The 21,161-nt window shown below is 41.1% G+C and overlaps 1 protein-coding gene across 1 annotated transcript in view; it reads right to left on the reverse strand.

The window, feature by feature from the left end:
• Positions 1-311: 311 nt before the first annotated feature.
• The window catches only part of DISP2 (dispatched RND transporter family member 2), a 39,477-nt gene continuing 18,627 nt past the window's right edge, over positions 312-21,161 (reverse strand). Inside the window, exons 2-8 of the mRNA XM_073639139.1 lie at positions 16,348-16,788; positions 13,165-13,194; positions 12,519-12,642; positions 11,217-11,332; positions 8,616-8,740; positions 6,748-6,845; positions 312-5,604 (exon numbers count right to left, since the gene is read on the reverse strand). Coding sequence (XP_073495240.1) covers positions 2,224-5,604; positions 6,748-6,845; positions 8,616-8,740; positions 11,217-11,332; positions 12,519-12,642; positions 13,165-13,194; positions 16,348-16,788 — 4,315 coding nt within the window. The 3' untranslated portion in view covers positions 312-2,223. The remainder of the gene's footprint in view (positions 5,605-6,747; positions 6,846-8,615; positions 8,741-11,216; positions 11,333-12,518; positions 12,643-13,164; positions 13,195-16,347; positions 16,789-21,161) is intronic.

Raw genomic sequence — 21,161 nt, forward strand, 5'->3', positions numbered from 1 at the left:
TTACATTTTGTCCATCCCTAGTAACTGAGACGGTGGTGTGAACTAAGTCTTGTTTCCTCTTCAGTAATGTTCCTGGGACAGTGGAGAGGGTCAACAAGAAGAGTAGGATGAGTCTTTTTCCCAATGGTAGTTGAGATCCAGCACCTGAACTATAAAAATAAATTCTTTATTGGATCATCATAAAAAAACAAAACAATCCATGGGGGGACACGAAACACCTGACGCGTTTCGGACTGTAATGTCCTTACAAATATTTATATACCTATGAGAAAAGACATTACTGTCCGAAGTACGCTAGTGTTTCCTGTCCCCCCATGGATTGTTTTATTTGTTTATGTTGGTCCAATAAAGAATTTAATTTTTAGGTTTTCAGTACTGGATGTCAACTACCTCACCCTTTCGGCCTGCTCGGGGATGCCGACCCCGTGGACCCGCGCATCGGACAATTCCTAAATCCATGGACATTATTTTAGAGTTGGTGAGCTGATGGCATTTTTCCTTTTTTGATTTCTTTTTCCCAATGACTCTCCTGCAGGTGCATGACCTTCCTATATAAAATCTCAACCTGTGTGTCAGGATTCCTGTTGTCCTTCTACAGTTTGACCACTGGTGGCTGCTATTGTTCACCTTGATATTATGCTGCAGTTTCACCTCTTACCACTGGAGGCTGCTGTTGTGTCCTGCAATTACTTAAAGCCACATGGATCCCTCATCCTCACTCACTGCTTGAGTATTGTGTCTAGCTGTTTAGTCTAGTTCAGTCTCCAGCTACTTGTTCTGAGATCTTACCCAGACTGTTCCCACTTCTCTAGGGCTTGTTGCTACAACTCCTACTGCTACTTGCAAGAACTTCTACTACTGCCTGCTGTTTCTTGCTCGTGCTCCTCCGGCCACTGGATTCCAGCAGTGCTACGCCAGTAGCGTAACACTGTGGTTTATGAGCCTCCAGAGGGTACTGTGCATTAAGGCTGCAGAGCACATGATCATAGCCTGGTGGGTACAAGGATGTATTTTTTTTTGGGTAAGGGGTACTTAAATAAGAATCCTTACATGTAATACTGATGAATCCAGAACTTTAGTTGCAAATGTTTCTTACTCACTAAAATGTGTCACCACCATAAACCTTAACTAGTTTTTGCATGCGCATTAATTTACCAATTTCAAAAAATTCTAAGTGCATGTGTATTTTTTGACCCTTTTCATAACAGTATAAACAACCTTTTGTGTGATTATAAGGCACATCCTATGTCAGCTACATTTAGGAACCGGTAAACTAGGGAGGAGGCTACGGAGTGGTTGACCTACTCAACTAACTTCATAAAAGAAGTAGTAAACTTTTTTTCCTGCAGCCAGCAAGTCACAATTTGTTGCTGGTATCAGTGGTGTTGTTGATAAAAATGCATGTTCAATATCTGTTGGCTGAACATTGATGAAGATGTGCATACCTGGATTGGAATACTTGGAGTACATTTTTATAACTTTTATGATCGCTCAACGCCTCGGCCACTGTTGCCAGCCCATTGACGGACCCGGCCTCCCTGCTTTCCTCTTGCACTTGGTTCGTGAGCACATGCTCAGTGCCATTCACTTACTAGTGCTGTCTCCTGTTACTCAAATAGTGACTCCTAAACGGCCAGCGTGTGCCAAAGTTTCTTCCGTAATCAACCCAAGATAATTAAGGGAACCTTGCCTGAGCCATAAGTTTCTCTAAATTCTTGCCTGTGATAAGGTGTGCTTCTGAGTTGATGATCATTCCCGTTACTGACTTGGCTTGTATCCTGACCTCGTTACCTGTCTGCCGCCTACCCTGACCCGTTGACTATGGATTCGAGTGAACTTCATCAGTCTGATCTTAGCAATTGCCTGCATCAATGTCTAAATGTTTTAGCCTTAACAATGTTTTCTTCTCTAGGTCCCTAACCTAATTGTTCTTCTAATCTGCCTCCGACTTTACAGTGTTCTTCTTTTCCCTTCACTTTTGGGTTGTGGCTTCCATTGTACACTCTATTCTTAGGACCCAATGGTCCAGTATAATAATAATTGTTATATTGTTTTTCTGGTATTTCCATTTTTGAATGTAAATGACCACAATATGACTAATGTAAGTAAAAATAATTCCAAAAAGATCATGAAAAGAGATGGCCTTCTTGTAGGTCACATACATGTCTTCTTACCAGTACCCACAGGACGATGAACGTCTTTTCTATAAACAATATGAACCTTTCAGCTAACACAGTCAGAACTATGCTCAGTAGTCCTTTTAATCCAGACATCCGGCATATCTGGCTTGCTGTTAGGTAGAACAACCGGAGGATGACTATCTTGGTTTGACTGGATTTTCCATAACATATTAGCCTGTTTTGAGGGCGTTGAGGAATCAAAGACGGTTTCTCTCAGAGCTAGTTTTAACGTTTCTCTCTTCCCATTCAAATTTCCCCTTTCGCTGCGACAAGGGGAATCGGGGACCTCAAAAATATCGGGCGAGCAGCTTGTTGAGTCTGCCAGTTTAGAGCTCTGGTCAAAATCACTAAGACAAGTTTCATTTGAGTCAAGGGCATCGAAGGAGCTGCCCATAGAACATAGGCACCGGGAATATTCAAACATACGGGTATTCCTCTCCGGGGAATATTGCGCAGGACTGGTGATTTTAGGGCTTTCCAAGTTACTAGACTGTTTGGTGGTATGTACATGGACATGATCCACCACAGATCCATTCCAAGTCTTGCTGTTCATCCTTTGATAAATGCATTGAGCACATGACTCGTCAGACCTTTCTGACTTTTCCTCAAAGCTACTTTGCCTATAAGGAGAAGAGGTTTGCAAAGCAGAGCATTGATTAAAACCTTTTACCCCAATTGTATTAGCCTGGAAATCCTGAGTGTCTTCTTTTTGCTGAGATACTCTTCTGTGGCACTTATTCTCTGATAGTTGCATATCCTCCGAAAGAACTGATGGACGTTTGGAGAGCTTGCTAGTTGTCGTACTGTTGTCAAAGCTATCACTTAAGTTCCTAGCTAAGGGCTGAAGCTCATATTGTTCATTTTCTATGTTTGATTCTTGAACTTTCCTAAGCCTGCTCTGTTTTTCGTTCCCACCACAAGCGAAGGTGCCATTTAGCCTTGGGTCATTAGGACAGTCCTTTAAGACGTTGGTAAAAGGCCACAGTATTTGTCCACAGTTCTTTTCTGGGCCAAAGAAGCAGCAAAGTGACTGAAAAAAAAAGGTGGCAAAGCCACAGCTAATGCATTTAATCATCATTATGAATATTCCCAATTTCCTGTATGCCAATACTGTGGCCGGCAGCATTATTACCCCAGCAGAAAACATGGTGGAGGCTCCCATTGCCGTTGCGCAGCTCATTTGCTTCAAGGAGAATGCCACACGACTGAGGCGGTCAGAATGTGGACACAGATGATAGGAAATGCAATAATTGACCGTGAAGTCGACAGAGAGACCAACGGCAGCTGAAACAAACAGGGATTCTACGACATTTAGTTGCCATTCCAAAAGAACTAAGAGACCAACGGTGACCAGAACCGAGCCGCCTATTGCAGCCACTGAGAATAAACTGAGTAAGACGTTCCATGTAGTCAGCAGAAGAACTACAAATGAAATTGCTACAGCAAAGCCAGTTATCATCATGACTTCAGTACTCAGCGTGTGCTGGAGGTTAAACAGAGAAAGGTTACTGGTAAACCACCCGTTCTGCAGCCCCTGAGGAGCGTTCTTTAACTCACTTACGAGCCACGTGTTTAATGTATTGAAGAATTTCTTGGTTTTGCTATAATTGAAGCTGTACTGATATGTCGTCTGAAACTCCAGAACCAAAGCGGACAGGTTACCATCAGCATCAAATCTGGGTCCAATATCATAGGTCTCAGGAACGCTGCCTCCTTGTTCCGTGACCATCATTTTTATGCAGTGGAGAAGTAAATCACTTGAATAAGGAAAGGAAAATTGGTTACAGCACAGGTTACGGTTTTGGTCACTCTGTGAGCACTGACGACTTTCCATCCATCTGTGGAAATCTTCCATGAAGCAGATGTTTGGCTTTTTATCCTGATCGGAGAAGTAAAAACTTTGGTTTTTTACCTTTTGACAAAGATCCATAAGCCATCTCTGACTGTCGGTACTTTGGATACTAAAGGTAGTGTCCCTGATGAGAGTCCCATTCATGTCTGGATTAAGGTGGTCTCCATTATCCAAAGGCTTAACACCCCATATAAGTGTAATTGGCATATGTTGACCTTCTCCATGTTCTTGACGTTCAAACATGAACTGGTGGCAGTATTCAGCGTCGTATCTCTCAAATGGGTGGCTCAGCCGAAACACCTGAACTGAAGACACATCTGAAGATGGCAACTTTAATTTCGGGCTGACACAAGCAATATATGCACCACCAGCTGCCAGGGCAGCGAACCAACAAATCCAGATGTACCGGAACTTTATCACTCCACACGGAAGGAGCTTCTCGAAAAGCAGTTTTGACGTTTCTGACAAGGTGCCGTGTACACTTCTAAATTTTTGGTAAAAATTAAAAAAAATTCTTTTATGTCCATTACTGTTCCAGTAATCTTCAGATTTGTAAATGCAGTTAACACTGACGTATCGCTCATAAAGGACCATGGTGGCAGGCAACCATGTAATCATGAATGTCATGTTGATTAGTACAGATGTTCCCATGTAAATGGAAAAGCATCGAATTGAGGTAATGCTACTCATGTAACTGGCATAGAAAGCAGCTCCGGTGGTCAAACAAGATACTAACATAAGATATACAAAATGGTGCATAGTTTGTTTTACCCATTGTTGCATGCCGGCGGCTGCGTGTTGTATCTTGCTGAGATTCCAAAGGTCGAAGAAGACGAAAGTGTGATTAGCACAAATACTGCTGAGGACGATAACGGCAATCAGGTTGACAAAGGGAAAGAAAGTCATTCTAAAAACCAGTTTGTACAAAAAGAAGGAAATCATCAGTGAGCCGACAACCGACGTCAAGACCATAAAAGTGATAAAAAAGGAACGCAAGTAAAAAGACATACTTAGAAAAATAGCCAATATTGCCAGGACAGGATACACAGTATCTATGACAAGGTAGTGCTGGAAAAGTTTCTGCTTTAGCCCCAAGTCCATTCCACTGATCGCTGTAAAATTATCAAAAAGTTCCCGAGACTCCAAATTGTCCACGTAAATGTCCATCATTGATGCACCTTTTTTGGCTGGTGAAAACAGCAAGCTGTACTTCAGAGATGGGACCTGGTAATTTGTGGTTTGGGGGCTTAAAAAGTCCCTGTCGACAAGAAAATGTAGCAGCTGGTAAACTGCGCTGGATCTGGTGCACTTTTCAGGCACTTTGGCACACTGGGAATGTTTCTCCCTCTCTGTACGTGAACCTATGCAGGAAGGGGTGAGAGCTCCTCTGTGGTAATCTGGTGCACAGGACCGCAGGAGGACCAAGGTGTGGGAAATGTCGCTCTGGGTGATTTCAAGGCAAGAAGACCGGTTGTACAATACAGATATGTAGTTTCCAAGGGACCAGCTAGGACAGCATTCTTTGTTCTCATTGCGTTCACAAAGCTCAGAGAAAGTTGGATGCGAACGGATCTGCAGGAAAAAAAAAACAGAACAAACACTGTAGTCATATAATAAAAATGGCATATTTATGGCATATCCATACATCAAGAGCAAGGTCCCATCTCATTCAGTAGAATAGATAGAGCGGTGTACGTGAAGCTCAGTGTTTCCATTAAGCTGAGCAACCTGGCTAAGGGTAGAGCTACATGGCGATTTTGGCCAATGACACAACTCTGACCGCAAAAAAATCCAAGTGATTCCAACTTTTTGCAACTTGCTTGTTGCTCGTGTTGGACCTTTCTGCTCGCCATCCAAGCTGAAACCAGGTCCCTAGAACTAGGGGTGCCCTAGCCTAGCCCTGTATCCCGGATTACTCCTGAAGGTGGAGACGTCGGGTTCACATGTCTTGCTATGCTCCTATGTCCATCCTTATCTGTCCCCTCCCCTACCTAGGTTAGTGGGAAGCTGGAGTGTATAGGAATACACTAACCAGAAAAACAAGGGAAGACTGACAGGGATAAATTAAAATACCAACCATACAAAATACACAGACCAAACAAAAGAGTGGGACGCAGGGAAGTTAAAGGAAGGAGAAACTAAATAGGAGAGGATGAGGATGAGCACATAAACAAAACTCCAAGCAACAGTCTCCTGAACAAATCTCCAAAAGCCAACTCCAACCACGACCAACATCTCCAACTCCAGAACCAGGCAGTAAGAACTAACACTGTCAATCCCTAAGAACATATATAGCAGAGGGGAGTGGCCAACACTGAACAGCCAAGACAATCCAGGTAGGAAAGCTCCAGGAGATTCAACTGAGCAGATTAACCATTGCACTGCTAGCAAGGAAAAAACCTGCACTGTTTAATAAGATGGTGAAGTAATTCTAACCAGTGCAGGAGTTCGTGAAACCACACGCCGCGGTCTTCTGGCCCCTCTCTGTCGCGGTATCCCTGTGACATCTACATTACACTTTATTGTAGCGGAGGCTATGAATGAATTTAAACCTGCATAAAAGATTATCCAGACTTTCTAACACGGATTGTAAAAGTAAAGACACCATCTTTATAAGGGCTCAGAGATCTATTTCATATTGTATGCAGATTGTATTGTGAAGTCGGGTGACAGATCTGCTTTAAGGAGCAAGGTGATACAGAGATTGCTACTGACCTTCTCTTTTTCAATACGGCACATGGATTGAATTGCTTGCAGGTTCCATAAACTTCCTGCCGTTTTGGACATGAATACCAGTTGCGAATAGCTCTTTGCTAGAAAAGACACATTTCTATTAAATATTGTGTTTTAGGCTGTGTGCCCACTATGCGTTTTTCAAGTATTTTTGCTGCGGAATTTCCGCAGCGAAAATGCTTAAAAAACGCTTGGTAACACGTGCCCCATGGTCCCCAATGATAATCCGCATGTGCTTTGCACATGCTGCGGAAATTTCCGCTGCGGATTATCATTGCGGAAAAATCAGCAGCATGTCCATTATTTTTGCGGATACGCGGCGTAATTGCCGCCATTGACTTGCATTGAATCGCTTAATATCCGCATGACTACACGTACACATGCGGATATTAAGCGATTCAATGTGCGGATGGTACCAGGGTCTGGAGAAGAGGAGACTCTCATCCAGACCCGGGTACCATAGTACCTGTTAAAAAAAAGAATTTAAAATAAAAAATAAACATTATACTCCCCTTCTGATGGCCCCCGGTGTCCTGTATGATGCGTCCTGGCTCCCCGGCGGCTCGCAATGGTGTAAAAGGACCTTCCATGACGTCATTTAATCATGTGACAGGTCACGTGACCGCTGTCGCATGACTAAATGACGTCATGGAAGGTCCTTTTACACCACCGCGAGCCCCCAAGACACTGGACGCACCGGAGAGAAGACCGAGGACCATCAGAAGGTGAGTATAATGGTTTTTTTTATTATTTTTTACCATTTTTTTCTTTTTTTAACTATTAACTTGGTCACACTATATATGCCGGTTGCATGGATTTATATAGTGTGACCAAGTTGTCAAGCACTTTTCCAAGTGATGCTAAAATCGCTTGGAAAAGCGCTTGATAACCCGCATGAAGAAATGCATGCAAAAACGCTTGACAAACGCTTCTACCTGGCAGGAGAAATGCATGTAAAATCTGCATGGGTTTTTCCAGCCAGGGAGATGCAGAAAAAATCCGGAGCATTTCTGCTTCGTGGGCACTAGGCCTTGACGTATACTTTAAAGGAACTAATTGCTTCAGTGGGAAGTGAATGATACCGCATTTATGGGATCTTTGGGTGAGAGACTGCACTTGGAAAGAGGTGACAACCCATTAAATAAGTCTTGAAGTGTGAACACTTAAACTTTTAAATAAGAGTTATTCCAATGATCTTCATCAGTAGAACACGGCTCCCCAGCCTCTAGGCTTCATGCTTTCTGGAGGGCAGCATGCTTCCACGTGATTGACAGTTCGGACCAGCAGCATCGTTGCACTACTCACCCGAACAGTGCATTTTCAATTGTTGCTATATGAGGCATCTTTGCCTCTGATTATAAGGGCAGTGAAGTTGGCTGGAATCAGGAGCTTAGAAGGTGCTCCAGTGATCCTGTCCAGCTTCAGAGCAGCGGTTACAAGCTCAATTAGAACTAGTTTGTAAGTACGGCACATGTTTGGCCACCATAGCTAGATTTCTGAGTAGGTGGCTGGTAACCTAAGCCATGAACCATAAACAATAACTTTTCAGATCCCTCCATTCTTAAGAACTTTTACAAATAAAAGGTCATTGGAATAACTCTGATAGTAGTGTTAATCAGAGTCCAGATCTTGAAAAGCCCACCTCAAGCCAAGGGGCTGAAGTGCCTAACTTCTTCTCCAACTTGCACAGACAAGTGTAAGGGCTCAATAGAAAGTCTACGGGTTTGTGCACCACTGCTCGTTTGGGTGTTTTGGAGATTATAGGTTAAAAATCTATTATGCAGAAAATCAATTTTTGTGACCTATTATATTTGAGCCTCGGATCTAATCATCAACATATTGGCACTTACACGGGTGTCCACAGAAGAAGCCATCCACACCGTCTTTCTGCTCCACCATTCTCCGATGACGAGTGTCTCTTTTAGTTATTTGGAACAGCTTCTCATTTCTTCGGCTAAAATCAAGGTCATCCAAGCTGGCAAAAATACAGAGAACTAGACGTTATACAGACATCATTTCTTTATAAATCAAAAATATCAGACTTTGTTCTCAGCACCTCCAAATGATCAGACTTCTGTAATGGCGAAGACATATAATCATATTCATAGAATGATGATCTAATCATTGCATATAAAAAATAACCAACCATTTATATCACCAGGGATGGAGCTATGGAATCAGCCAAGTGCTGCTGTGCTAAGCTGATTATGTAAATCCATGATAGAGTAAAGAAGAGGGTAATGTCTTCAGGCCTGACAAATCTCACAGTGTGTAGTAGTTTTCACTACCAGAACAAAGAAACTGATGAGGTGTGTGACTAAGCTGGGTGGACGCAGGAAGGGTCTTTTATTATGCAGCTATGAATTCTGCTATTTGCTATTATATATGAACCGCCTACACTGATGTAAGTAACACCTACATTCATGAAGGGTATAAATATACGAACACTCCTGGAAGTCCCCGGAGATTGTTAGAAGTTACATGCCTGTGTATTTCTTTTGTTATCACCGACTGTAAACTGAATGGCAGAAACTTCTAAGTTGGAGTGAGAGTCACTCTAACACTCCCGTACAAATTAATAAGGGCTAAAGAGAGAGTGTAGCAATTCGGATAATTCTTTAGCTCCTCCTTTAGTGGTTGGAAATGGACAAAATAAAATCTTTCTCAGCTAAGATGGGAATAAACCTTTCGTATTAAAGGGCTTTTCCATTAGTACGATACTGATGACCCATCCTTGCGATGAGCTGTTACCACTTAGGAAACTGCCCAGGTGTAAACAGTGTAAAGACTGGAACAGCACAGCTCCATCACACTATATAGTGGCCTCTCCTAGATACAGATCAGCACCTATTTTAATGAATGGGAGCAGGTATCACCAGATTGGTAGGAGTCCCAGTTGTTGGACCCCCTCAATGATTTTTAACTGAAAAAAATGATTGGTATGCATGCAAAATATGGGAGCATGTTCACATTGGCCAATAAACAGACAAAACCTAAGACAGAAAAAAAATGAACATATACCTTGCTGTAAGTAAATAAGTAAAAGCAATAGTGCATGTAATGACCTAGGGGACTTAGAAAACACAGTTTTTGATAAAAAAAAATGTAAAAGCCGTCCCCCCAGCGTCAAGGTGTACCCAAATTGGGATCGTCCTAACCTTTCATTTTAACACCTTACCATGTGTCATAGTGATGTCTGTGTGAATAACAGCTGAGCAGGACCGTGTCCCAAATATGGATGCCCAAGCAGGACCGGGACCTGGTCCTGCTCGGTCCTTATTCACATTGACTGTCACTTTGACACATGGTAGGGTTTTAATACTAGAGGTTAGTACCGTCCCGACTGGGTACACCTTGACGCTGGTGAGATGGCTTTTCCATTTTTATTTTTTAATCAAAAATGGCGTTTACTAAGTATCTTATGTTATTTATATGCACTATTGCTTTTACTAATTTACTTACAGCAGGGTATATGTTCATTTTGTTTCTGTCTTAGGGTTTACCCCCAACGATCTAATAATGATGACCTATCCTGAGTTTACATCATCAGTATCTTACTAGTCGAAAACTCATAATTACACATTATTTATACATTTCTCATACTGTGTGATAATCTGTGAGTATTGTAAGAGTATTGTGTATTAAGTTAGGATGTCTAGTGTAGGATCTACAAGAATGAGCTTGAGTGGCCGCTTAAAGAGGGCAAGTCACAGGTTTAAAGTGGCCTGTTTTTTATCTCATTTTATTCCCACTGATTCCCTTAGTATTCCTCTTTTTTCATTTTTTTTAAATCCGCCATATGCTTTTAGGGATATGGGCCTTTTTATTTAATTCTAATTTTTATCGTCTTTAACAAGGGGGTGTAGATCACAGGGTAATAATATAGAGGAGCCTAAAGACACGCCCCCGAGGATCCAGTGAGTCACGCCTCCTTGGTAAAGACTATAAAAATTAGCACTAAATAAGAAGGTTTATATCTCTGGAACTATATGGCGGATTTAAAAAAGAAGAAATGGAATACTCAGTTTTAACAGCAGGAATAAAATAAGAGCAAAGGCTAGCCATATTTTACCTACTGATAGGGCCTACTGGCAGACAGTTCTCAGAAACCAAATTGGATTTCTGTTTTTTTTTTTACTTTATAAGTATTGACTACACAGCCAGTGAGCTGACAGTCAAGCAGAGTAAGCAGGAGCTGGGCGGGGAAGCAGGGAAGTGCTCTGCTCACACCCAGAGCACTTAGGTCTTATTTACAGAGGCATTAAAACAGCAATTTTTCCATCGAGGAGAAACAGATAGCATCACTAAAGATACGGGTGACATATTTCAGAGAACAACATGACCATCTAAACAGTTGGGGGAAGGGGGCATCGTTTTTCCCTTTAAGTTACATATTACATTATAAGCATTTCCAGCCAGATTGGAATATTGATAAGCTAATTATTCTATACCTGCTTTTCTCATTATGTGGATAGACAGACAAAACCTTTTTGTAGCCGTTGCTGCTTTGTATAGTTTTCCAGGTTGTTAATTTTCTTCCGATGTCAGTATCTCTGGGCTCAAAACCCTGTAAAATTTAAAAAAAAAGACATTTTTGTTTCCTTTATATTTTATAGATATGACATATTTTTCAATCTTGGGATTAAAAGGCTAATTCTTTTTGCATATATATATATATATATATATATATTATTTATATATATATATTTATTTATATATATAGATATATGTATATATATATATTTTTTTTAAATAAAATAATTTATTAAAAAAAAAAAAGTTTATTTCCAAATGTATCTGTGTAGTCTGCCATATACGCGGATGCTATACAGCACACCCACAACGACAGCGACCTCATTCCCACAACACTTTCCCATAGAAGTCTATGAACATTTACAAACACCAGATTTCTATAGACCTTGTGACTTCTGTAAAATAATTTATCTTCTATTAACAAAATTCAGGCAACTGTCCGTATTATCATGTACGGAAACTGGAATGAAAAAAAACACAATCAGGAAAAAAAAAAAATTTAAAAAGACTATATAAAAGTTAGATTTCTGGAGATAAGGCATTGCCCCCGTCATTGGTATAATTGGATGGGGAAGGGGTATTGCCCTAATATATCTTGTAAAAATCTCTGAGCTCCCCTGATTTTGCCGCTTTTTTCTGTTTTGCGTTGTGCTACTCCATTGCAGAGATATTCACATTTGTTGCTTTTGGAGCGCAGTATGTGAAATCTCTGCTTGAATACCGACTGGTCGTTCTTCAGAGTCTTCTCTGGGGGTTGTGCGCTTTCACCTCTCCCTCCTAGACGCTGCCAATCACAGCTCAGCAGCTGATCTAGCTGTCTTAGACACTGGTGAGCATTGATTTGCAGTGTCTGGGAGGGAGATGTGAAAACGCACGCCACCAGAGAAGACTCTGAACAAATGCCCAGCTGGTCTGCAAGCAGAGATTTCACATACTGCGCTCCAAATGCAACAAATGTGAATATTTCTGCAATGGAGCGACGCAGAACAAAACGGAAAACAGTATCAGAATCAGGGGAACTCAGTTTTTTTAAAAATTATATTACATACTGATCTCCAAAATAAACAAATGTGAATATCTCTGCAATCTAGTGACAGACTGCAAAACAGGAAAAAATAAGAAACTGTAAAATGCAGGATTTTCACAAAATATTCAACTCGATTTTGTGAGCAAGTGACAAGTCCTCTTTAATGTGTAGTTTCCAGTTGGAAAGCGCTCACCATGAAAGGGTTGGAAAAGTCTGGCATTTGGTCAACCAGAAGGCCTGCCAAAGTACACACCAGTATGAGAAGCAAACCGACTGCCAAGATGGGTAGAGGCCAGTCCGTTATCAGTTGAGAATAACTGTAAGCAAATCACAATGACATGAATAGTTAATGCAATGCTAGCTATGACAGATGACATCTATATTTGATATGATACAGTTTGAAGAAGACATGTAAAGTATATCTTTTTTCATTTAAAGGGGTTGTCCACTTTTTCTAGATTAAAAAAAAAATATTTAATCTCTGTCCCCATTGGGGCTCATAATCTAGATTCCCTATCAGCATGTCTTTGGAGTGTGGGAGGAAACCAGAGAACCCTGAGGAAATCCACACATACACGGGGAGAACATACAAACTCCTTGCAGATGTTGTCCTTGATGGAATTTGAACCCAGGACCCCAAAGCTGCAAAGTAACAGTGCTAACCACTGAGCCAATGTAGGGTAGGAAAGTTTATCTTTTTCCCCTTCACAAATTACAGCTAGTTGCTGAGAGCCTCGAAGGTGTGAACTGTGGACCCTTCAAACAAAAAGGTTGTACAAAATGACCAACCCCTTTAATGAGACCTACTATAGTGTTATAGATGGGTATTTCATACATACCTTTTTGGCATCCTGAAAGCTTTATCATGTCTTCAAAATAAAACACAATATTAGTATGCAATAAAGAAATAATAAACATAACAGACACATCCTATTAAAAAAAAGTCCTAGAAAAGTCACTTATATTATTTTTCCAAGTTGCAGCAATTAATGCAAACAGAGCTCTTTACACTCCAAATACATAGTACTCAAAATCATAGCGTAATCTGCAAACAAGAAACTTAGAACATCCAGCAATCAAGTGGGTCCTCTTCCTGGTGTTCCCAATTCCAAACAGATTCCTTTTTAATTTCTTTATAGGGGAATAATTTCAGACTCGCCTTCTCATCATCAAAAAATTCAGTAAAAACAGCTTTAAAATGTACATCAGACTAAGCCAAACTCAAGTGTCGCCAACTTTGTCTTCATCTGGGGCATCCCTGTTACCATTTATCCCAATTATCTGTGTCCACCCAAAATAATTAAAATATAGACATAAACAAATTCTTGAAATTGCATTTTCATTACCACGGTTTTGCAATGTCTCTGAACGCAATCAGAAAAAAATACAAATCTAAACTATTGGATAAGATGGCAGTAAGCCAATAGTTTAGGTGATCATTACAGAGTAAACATATATGGAGATCCGTGTAATGTAATGAAAATGCAATTTTGAGAATTTCATGTGTGTTTGGTATGACCCCAGATTATGGATATGACTGGTAGGCGGGGTTATTAGTTAGACATTCCCTGGATGAAGTTTATTTTATGGAGTGCTGGATTATTGGAAGAATTATTGTTGTATAGAGATCCATTGCACCCATCTATCAAGTGAAAACAAACCTACCTTCTAAGGTGAAGTACACAATGAAGTTTTTCCTTTTAATATACGCCCTGGATGAAGCCGAAGTTGGCGAAACTTGAGTTTGGATGGTTTTAATGAGTTTTTTTGACCATGAGAAAGTGAGGCTGCTATTATTTCTCTATGAAAAGTGCAGCAAATAAAAGAAACCTACATATATCACACAGACATGAGTACTGCATTCACATGGAAAAAAAATACAACATTTTCTTAATGTAATAGATAATAACGAGAGCAAGAAATAAAATATGTTTGCTGAATAAAGATCCAAGGAATTGCAGTATAACTAAATTTTGTATTTTTACCGTATGAATGCAATCCTCCAGTCTGTGACATATGTAGGTGGTGTATCGTTGGAGTGTATTCTGTACTATCCGTCACTCATTTTGGGGAGATCGTGAAGTTCTTTTGGCAACATGCCTAACCAAATTCATACATGTACAGTGCCTACAAGTAGTATTCAACCCCCTGCAGATTTAGCTGGTTTGATAAGATGCAAATAAGTTAGAGCCTTCAAACTGCAAACGAGAGTAGGTTTTATGAACAGAAGCATAAATCTTACAAACCAAAAAGTTATGTTGCTCAGTTGAATTTTATTACATTTTAAACATAAAAGTGTGGGTCAATTACTATACAACCCCTATGTTTAATATTTTGTGGAATAACCCTTGTTTGCAATTACAGCTAATAATCGTCTTTTATAAGACCTGATCAGGCCGGCACAGGTCTGTGGAGTTATCTTGGCCCACTCCTCCATGCAGATCTTCTCCAAGTTATCTAGGTTCTTTGGGTGTCTCATGTGGACTTTATTCTTGAGCTCCTTCCACAAGTTTTCAATTGGGTTAAGGTCAGGAGACTGACTAGGCCACTCCAACACCTTGACTTTTTCTCTATTGAACCAGGCCTTGGTTTTCTTGGCTGTGTGCTTTGGGTCGTTGTCTTGTTGGAAGATGAAATTACGACCCATCTTAAGATCCTTGATGGAGGAGCGGAGGTTCTTGGCCAAAATCTCCAGGTAGGCCGTGCTATCCATCTTCCCATGGATGCGGACCAGATGGCCAGGCCCCTTGGCAGAGAAACAGCCCCACAGCATGATGCTGCCACCACCATGCTTGACTGTAGGGATGGTATTCTTGGGGTCGTATGCAGTGCCATCCAGTCTCCAAACGTCACGTGTGTGGTTGGCACCAAAGATCTCGATCTTGGTCTCATCAGACCATAGAACCTTGAACCAGTCTGTCTCAGAGTCCTCCAAGTGATCATGAGCAAACTGTAGACGAGCCTTGACATGACGCTTTGAAAGTAAAGGTACCTTACGGGCTCGTCTGGAACGGAGACCATTGCGGTGGAGTACGTTACTTACGGTATTGACTGAAACCAATGTCCCCACTGCCATGAGATCTTCCCGGAGCTCCTTCCTTGTTGTCCTTGGGTTAGCCTTGACTCTTCGGACAAGCCTGGCCTCGGCACGGGCGGACGCTTTCAAAGGCTGTCCTGGCCGTGGAAGGCTACTAGTAGTTCCATAAGCCTTCCACTTACGGATGATGCTCCCAACAGTGGAGACAGGTAGGCCCAACTCCTTGGAAAGGGTTTTGTACCCCTTGCCAGCCTTGTGACCCTCCACGATCTTGTCTCTGATGGCCTTGGAATGCTCCTTTGTCTTTCCCATGTTGACCATGTCTGAGTGCTGTTCACAAGTTTGGGGAGGGTCTTAAATAGTCAGAAAAGGCTGGCAAAAGAGATCTTTAATCCACACATGTGAAGCTCATTATTCTTGGTGCCTGAACTACTTCTTAATACTTTAGGGGGACCAAACAGAATTCTTGTGGTTTGAGGGGTTGAATAATAAATGACACTCTGAATTAACTTTTAACGTTTTTAAAAAAACAAAAACAAAATTTGCTGCAGTGCATTTCTCACTTCCAGGCTGATCTACAGTACAAATGTCACAATGCCAAGTTAATTCCGCATGTGTCAACCAGCTAAATCTGCAGGGGGTTGAATACTACTTGTAGGCACTGTATGTCCTGTGAATATTATCATATAAATAAAAAAGTAACCTGTTTGAAATTTAGGAACACCAGTAAGCTGACCCTGCATTGAGCAGGGGGTTGGACACGATGACCCTGGAGGTCCCATCCAACTCTACCATTCTATCATTCTACGACCCACACTTGATTCCTGGATCTTCTAAGCTAAGTTCCTCTTTTGCGTATTACCATATTGTGAAAGCAAACAATAAAATACTATATAACAGACAATATAAAAAAATAAAAAAATCGCAATACAAGTCAAATTCAGTTGTGGGGCTGTATTACATATGGCGTATTGGTAATATTGACCTGACAGTTACTACATGATGTTGCATTGGCTGAGTTGCCCTCCGGTCGCTTGCCCACTGCTTCCACATACAGTCCGTGGTCTGATGTGAGACATCCGTGGAGGTATTAACACTGGAATGATGAGAGCATAGCGTTTTCCTCTCCTCATGCCCCGGCAGCTGTGGTACGGTGTAACTTAATTTGCGCTCTTGAGGTTTGCAGTGGCAGCACTTTTGATGCTGATGTGCGTCACCTCCAGGAGGTGACAACTGTCCATTGGGTCTGCTCATTGTAGGTTGGTGGTAGTGGCTAGATGTAGACAGACGGTCTTTAGTGCAGTTGGGTGACTCCTTCAGAAAACAATGGTGGCCCTTCTGTAGAGCTGAAGTGTTTGGGGTGATGTTATCCAGTCCTATTCTCTCGTTTCCACCGTCTTCATAATTTTGAACATCTTTTAGATTTCTGGGAATAGAGTAAGGAATTATCACAGAGTTTCAAAAATTACATCCTGTTAGATACAACTACGTAAAAACTATTCAGTGTCTTCAGAAAGTAGATGATATACAATAAAGAGGACCTGTCACCAGGTCAAAGTGGCCAATTATTGCTCCTATTTTATTCCTGCTGTTCCCCCCTTGGAAAACCATAAAACTTAACACTAAATATAAAAGGCCAATATCTCTGGAACTGTATGGCGGAGTTAATACTTTAAGGGCTAGAATATTTTTTGTTTTTCCGTTTTTACTTTTCTTCTTTAAATTTCTTTCAGAAGCCATAACTTTTTTATGTTGACGTTGATATAGCAGTATAAGGGCTTGTTTTTTTTTGCGGGATGAGTTGTAGTTTTGAATGGCACCATTTTTCTTACCTTACAATGTACTGAAAATGGCTTAAAAAAAAGTCCAAGTGTGATGAAATGGTGAAAAAAAATTCAATTCTGCAATGTTTTTTTTGGGGGGGAGTAGGGGTTTACAACGTTTATTGTATGGTAAAAATAACCTGAAAACATTATTGCTCATGTCAGTCCGATTATGGCAATACCAAATATGCAACAATTTTTTTCTATTAAAATTCTGAATATTCTAAAAAAAATTTTTTTTACTATATGTCACCATTTTCCAAGACCCGTAACATTTTTATTTTTCGGTTGATGGGGCCGAGAGAGGGCTTGAGTTGCAGGCACCGGCGCACGTTCCATTTAAATGCTGCTCTCAGAGATGGTCATTTAAATGGTTAATAGCTGCATCCGGAACTCGGCGACAGTTGCAGCTGTTAGAGACACATACTGGCTGATTTTTCCCCCTTTAAAGATCAAGACATTAAAAACAAAATTAAAATATAAGCATATTTGGCATTGCCGCTATGTAAAAGTCCAATCTGTCAAAATATAGAGTTACTTAACCCGCACAGCAAACTGTGTAAAGCAAAGAAAAAAAAATCAATATGCAGGAATTGAGTTTTTGGCCACCGCACCTTCACCAAAAAATGCAACAAAAAAGGTACCTCACAGTGGAATCAATAAAAACATCAGCTCACCATACAAAAATACAGCTCCAAAAAAAAAAACGGAAAGTAATAAAAAAAATTTTTTTTTATTTATCAATAAACAAGTTTTCATTTTGAAATAAATAATATATCTATAAATATTACAAAGTCATGAGTCTCAGAAAATGGCAACAAGAACCAAATGCTTTTTTTTTTTTTTTTTTTTTTTACAAATTTGTGACATTTTTTTTAGGTGTGATTTTCATATTGCCCACAGCTTTTTCTTGCCACAGGTGAGTTTGAACAAGCATCACATGCTTGAAACAAAGTTGTTTACCGACATTAAACATGTGAATAACAAAACATGTGTAATTGCAATAATTTTCGGTGAGAAATACTTCATTTTCTGGCTCCATAAAGTGTTCCAGAAATGTACCAGAAGTGACCAGAAGGTAAGAGTGACCACTGTTTATTAAATGTACTCAGCTTTTCTTTTTTCCCCACACTTACTCTTTCACCATGCTTACCTATGCCCTTAGGCTATGTGCCCACGATGCAGAAATGCTCTGGATTTTTTCTGAGCGTTTCTGCATCTCCCTGGCAGAAAAAACGCATGCGGATTGTACATGCATTTTTCCGGCCAGGGACAAGCGTTAGTCATGCGTTTTGCACATGCGATTTCGCATGCGGGTTGTCAAACACTTTCCAAGCGATTTTAGCATCACTTGGAAAGTGCTTGACAACTTGGTCACACTATATAAATCCATGCAACCGGTATGGATTTTATATAGTGTGACCCAGTTAATTAAATAAAAATGGTAAAATTTAAAAAAAAAAACATATACTCACCTTCTGATGGCCCCTGGTCTCCTTATCTGATGCGTCGGTCTTCCCGGTGTCTCGCGGTTGTGTAAAAGAACATTCCATGACGTCATTTCGTCATGTGACAGGTCACGAAACCGCCGACGTCAGCGGTCGTGTGACCCGTCACATGACTAAATTACGTCATGGCAGGTCCTTTTAGACCATCGCGAGCTGCCGGGGAGCCAGGACGCATCATACAGTAGACCGGGGGCCATCAGAAGGTGAATATAATGTATATTTTTTATTTCAATTCTTTTTTTTTTACAGGTGCTGTGGTACCCGGGTCTGGAGGACAGTCTCCTCTTCTCCAGACCCGGGTACCATCCACACATTGAATCGCTTAATATCCACATGTGCATATGTAGTGATGCGGATATTAAGTGATTCAATGCAAGTCAATGGTGGCGAAAACGCCGCAATTACGTAAAATAATTGATAGTGCTGCGGATTTTTCCGCAATGATAATACGCAGCAGAAATTTCCGCAGCATGTGCACAGTAAATGCGAATTATCATTGGGGAACATTGCAGACCTTCTACCAAGCATTCTTTAAGCGTTTTTGCAGCGGAATTGCCTCTGCGGAAACGCTTAAAAAACCCAGTGGACACACAGCCTTACAGTTTTTGCTCCACTAATCCTCACTCTCCTTCACTATCCCCGAACCCCAGCACCTTCTAACCAAATAATTATCTCTCCTTCCCTCTTACCTCACCTGACCTCATGTGCCGACCTGCTCCTCAACCTCAGATCTCTCCTACTAAAACATAAAACAAGCTGGCCACTCTCCTTCTCCCACCTGCTCTCCTTCTCCCACCTGCTCTCCATCTCCCTGCTTCTCCTTACTGCTGGCGACATATCTCCCAATCCTGGACCCCCGCAGCTGATACCTCCCATTAATTCTCCCTCCTATCGCTCCCTTCGTAATATGAACTTCTGCTATCTCTCCTACATAAAAAAATCCCCCTGATGCCCACCCCCCTACTCCCTCTGTCTGGAGCACTCTGGAAAGTCTGCTGTGTCTGCAATACAGTGGTGGCCAAAAGTATTGGCACCCCTGCAATTCTGTCAGATAATACTCAGTTTCTTCCTGAAAATGATGGCAATCACAAATTCCTTGGTATTATTATCTTCATTTAATTTGCTTGCAAGGAAAAAACACAAAAAGAATTGTCCTAAAGCCAAATTGGATACAATTCCACACCAAACCTAAAAAAGGGGTGGACAAAAGTATTGGCACTGTTTGAAAAATCATGTGATGCTTCTCTAATTCGTGTAATTAACAGCACCTGTAACTTATCTGTGGCACCTAACAGGTGTTGGCAATAACTAAATCACACTTGCAGCCAGTTAACATGGATTAAAGTTGACTCAACCTCTGTCCTGTGTCCTTGTGTGTACCACATTGAGCATGGAGAAAAGAAAGAAGACCAAAGAACTGTCTGAGGACTTGAGAAACCAAATTGTGAGGAAGCATGAGCAATCTCAAGGCTACAAGTCCATCTCCAAAGACCTGAATGTTCCTGTGTCTTCTGTGCGCAGTGTCATCAAGAAGTTTAAAGCCCATGGCACTGTGGCTATCCTCCCTAGATGTGGACAGAAAAGAAAAATTGACGAGAGATTTCAACGCAAGATTGTGCGGATGGTGGATAAAGAACCTCGACTAACATCCAAACAAGTTCAAGCTGCCCTGCAGTCCGAGGGTACAACAGTGTCAACCCGAACTATCCGTCGGCGTCTGAATGAAAAGGGACTGTATGGTAGGATACCCAGGAAGACCCCACTTCTTACCCCGAGACATAAAAAAGCCAGACTGGAGTTTGCCAAAACTTACCTGAGAAAGCCTAAAACGTTTTGGAAGAATGTTCTCTGGTCAGATGAGACAAAAGTAGAGCTTTTTGGGAGAAAGCATCAACATAGAGTGTACAGGAAAAAAAAAAAAGAGGCATTCAAAGAAAAGAACATGGTCCCTACAGTCAAACATGGTGGAGGTTCCCTGTTGTTTTGGGGTTGCTTTGCTGCCTCTGGCACTGGACTGCTTGACCGTGTGCATGGCATTATGAAGTCTGAAGACTACCAACAAATTTTGCAGCATAATGTAGGGCCCAGTGTGAGAAAGCTGGGTCTCCCTCAGAGGTCATGGGTCTTCCAGCAGGACAATGACCCAAAACACACTTCCAAAAGCACTATAAAATGGTTTGAGAGATCTCAAAATGGCAGTTTGGAGAAGGCACCCTTCAAATATCAGGGACCTGGAGCAGTTTGCCAAAGAAGAATGGTCTACAATTCCAGCAGAGCATTGTAAGAAACTCATTGATGGTTACCGGAAGTGGTTGTTCGCAGTTATTTTGCCTAAAGGTTGTGCAACCAAGTATTAGGCTGAGGGTGCCAATACTTTTGTCTGGCCCATTTTTGGAGTTTTGTGTGAAATGATCAATGATTTGATTTTTGCTTCATTCTCTTTTGTGTTTTTTCCTTGCAAGCAAATT

The sequence above is a fragment of the Phyllobates terribilis genome, unplaced genomic scaffold (genome assembly GCF_046119375.1).
Source record: "Phyllobates terribilis strain yellow unplaced genomic scaffold, ASM4611937v1 Scaffold_7__3_contigs__length_470593459, whole genome shotgun sequence".
Taxonomy (NCBI): domain Eukaryota; kingdom Metazoa; phylum Chordata; class Amphibia; order Anura; family Dendrobatidae; genus Phyllobates; species Phyllobates terribilis.